At 64.4% G+C, this 376-nt stretch overlaps 1 protein-coding gene across 1 annotated transcript in view; it reads right to left on the reverse strand.

The window, feature by feature from the left end:
- WDR55 (WD repeat domain 55) overlaps nucleotides 1-376 on the reverse strand; it is a gene marked incomplete at its 5' end in the record, with an annotated part of 1,639 nt that overhangs the window by 852 nt on the left and 411 nt on the right. Inside the window, 2 exons of the mRNA XM_009867755.1 lie at nucleotides 2-57; nucleotides 222-370. Of these exons, the coding sequence (XP_009866057.1) occupies nucleotides 2-57; nucleotides 222-370 (205 nt within the window). The remainder of the gene's footprint in view (nucleotide 1; nucleotides 58-221; nucleotides 371-376) is intronic.

Raw genomic sequence — 376 nt, forward strand, 5'->3', positions numbered from 1 at the left:
TCCCCCAAATGCTGCCCAACGCAGCCCAGCACCCGGTTCGGCAGGATGTTCACCGCCCTGGAGATGGAAGGGGGACCCCAGTGAGGAGGACCATGCAAGGAGGCAGCACCCTGGTCCACCACAAGCCCACCTGCCCACACCAGCCCAGGTTTAGCGTGTCCTCACCCCTCCTCCCTTGCTCCTCACCAAATCTGGCTTTGTCCCACTCCCACCCCTCTGACCTGATGACTCCGTCCATGGAGCCCACGCACACGATGCTGTCCGTGACGGGGACCATGCAGTCAACCGACTCGGCCCTCAGAGCGAAGCGGTCGCTGGCGGCCCCGAAGCCGTCCCAGTTGAAGAGGTAAACAGTGCCTTCACTGGAGCCCCCGCG

Source organism: Apaloderma vittatum, unplaced genomic scaffold, assembly GCF_000703405.1.
Source record: "Apaloderma vittatum isolate BGI_N311 unplaced genomic scaffold, ASM70340v1 scaffold31710, whole genome shotgun sequence".
In the NCBI taxonomy this organism is placed as follows: domain Eukaryota; kingdom Metazoa; phylum Chordata; class Aves; order Trogoniformes; family Trogonidae; genus Apaloderma; species Apaloderma vittatum.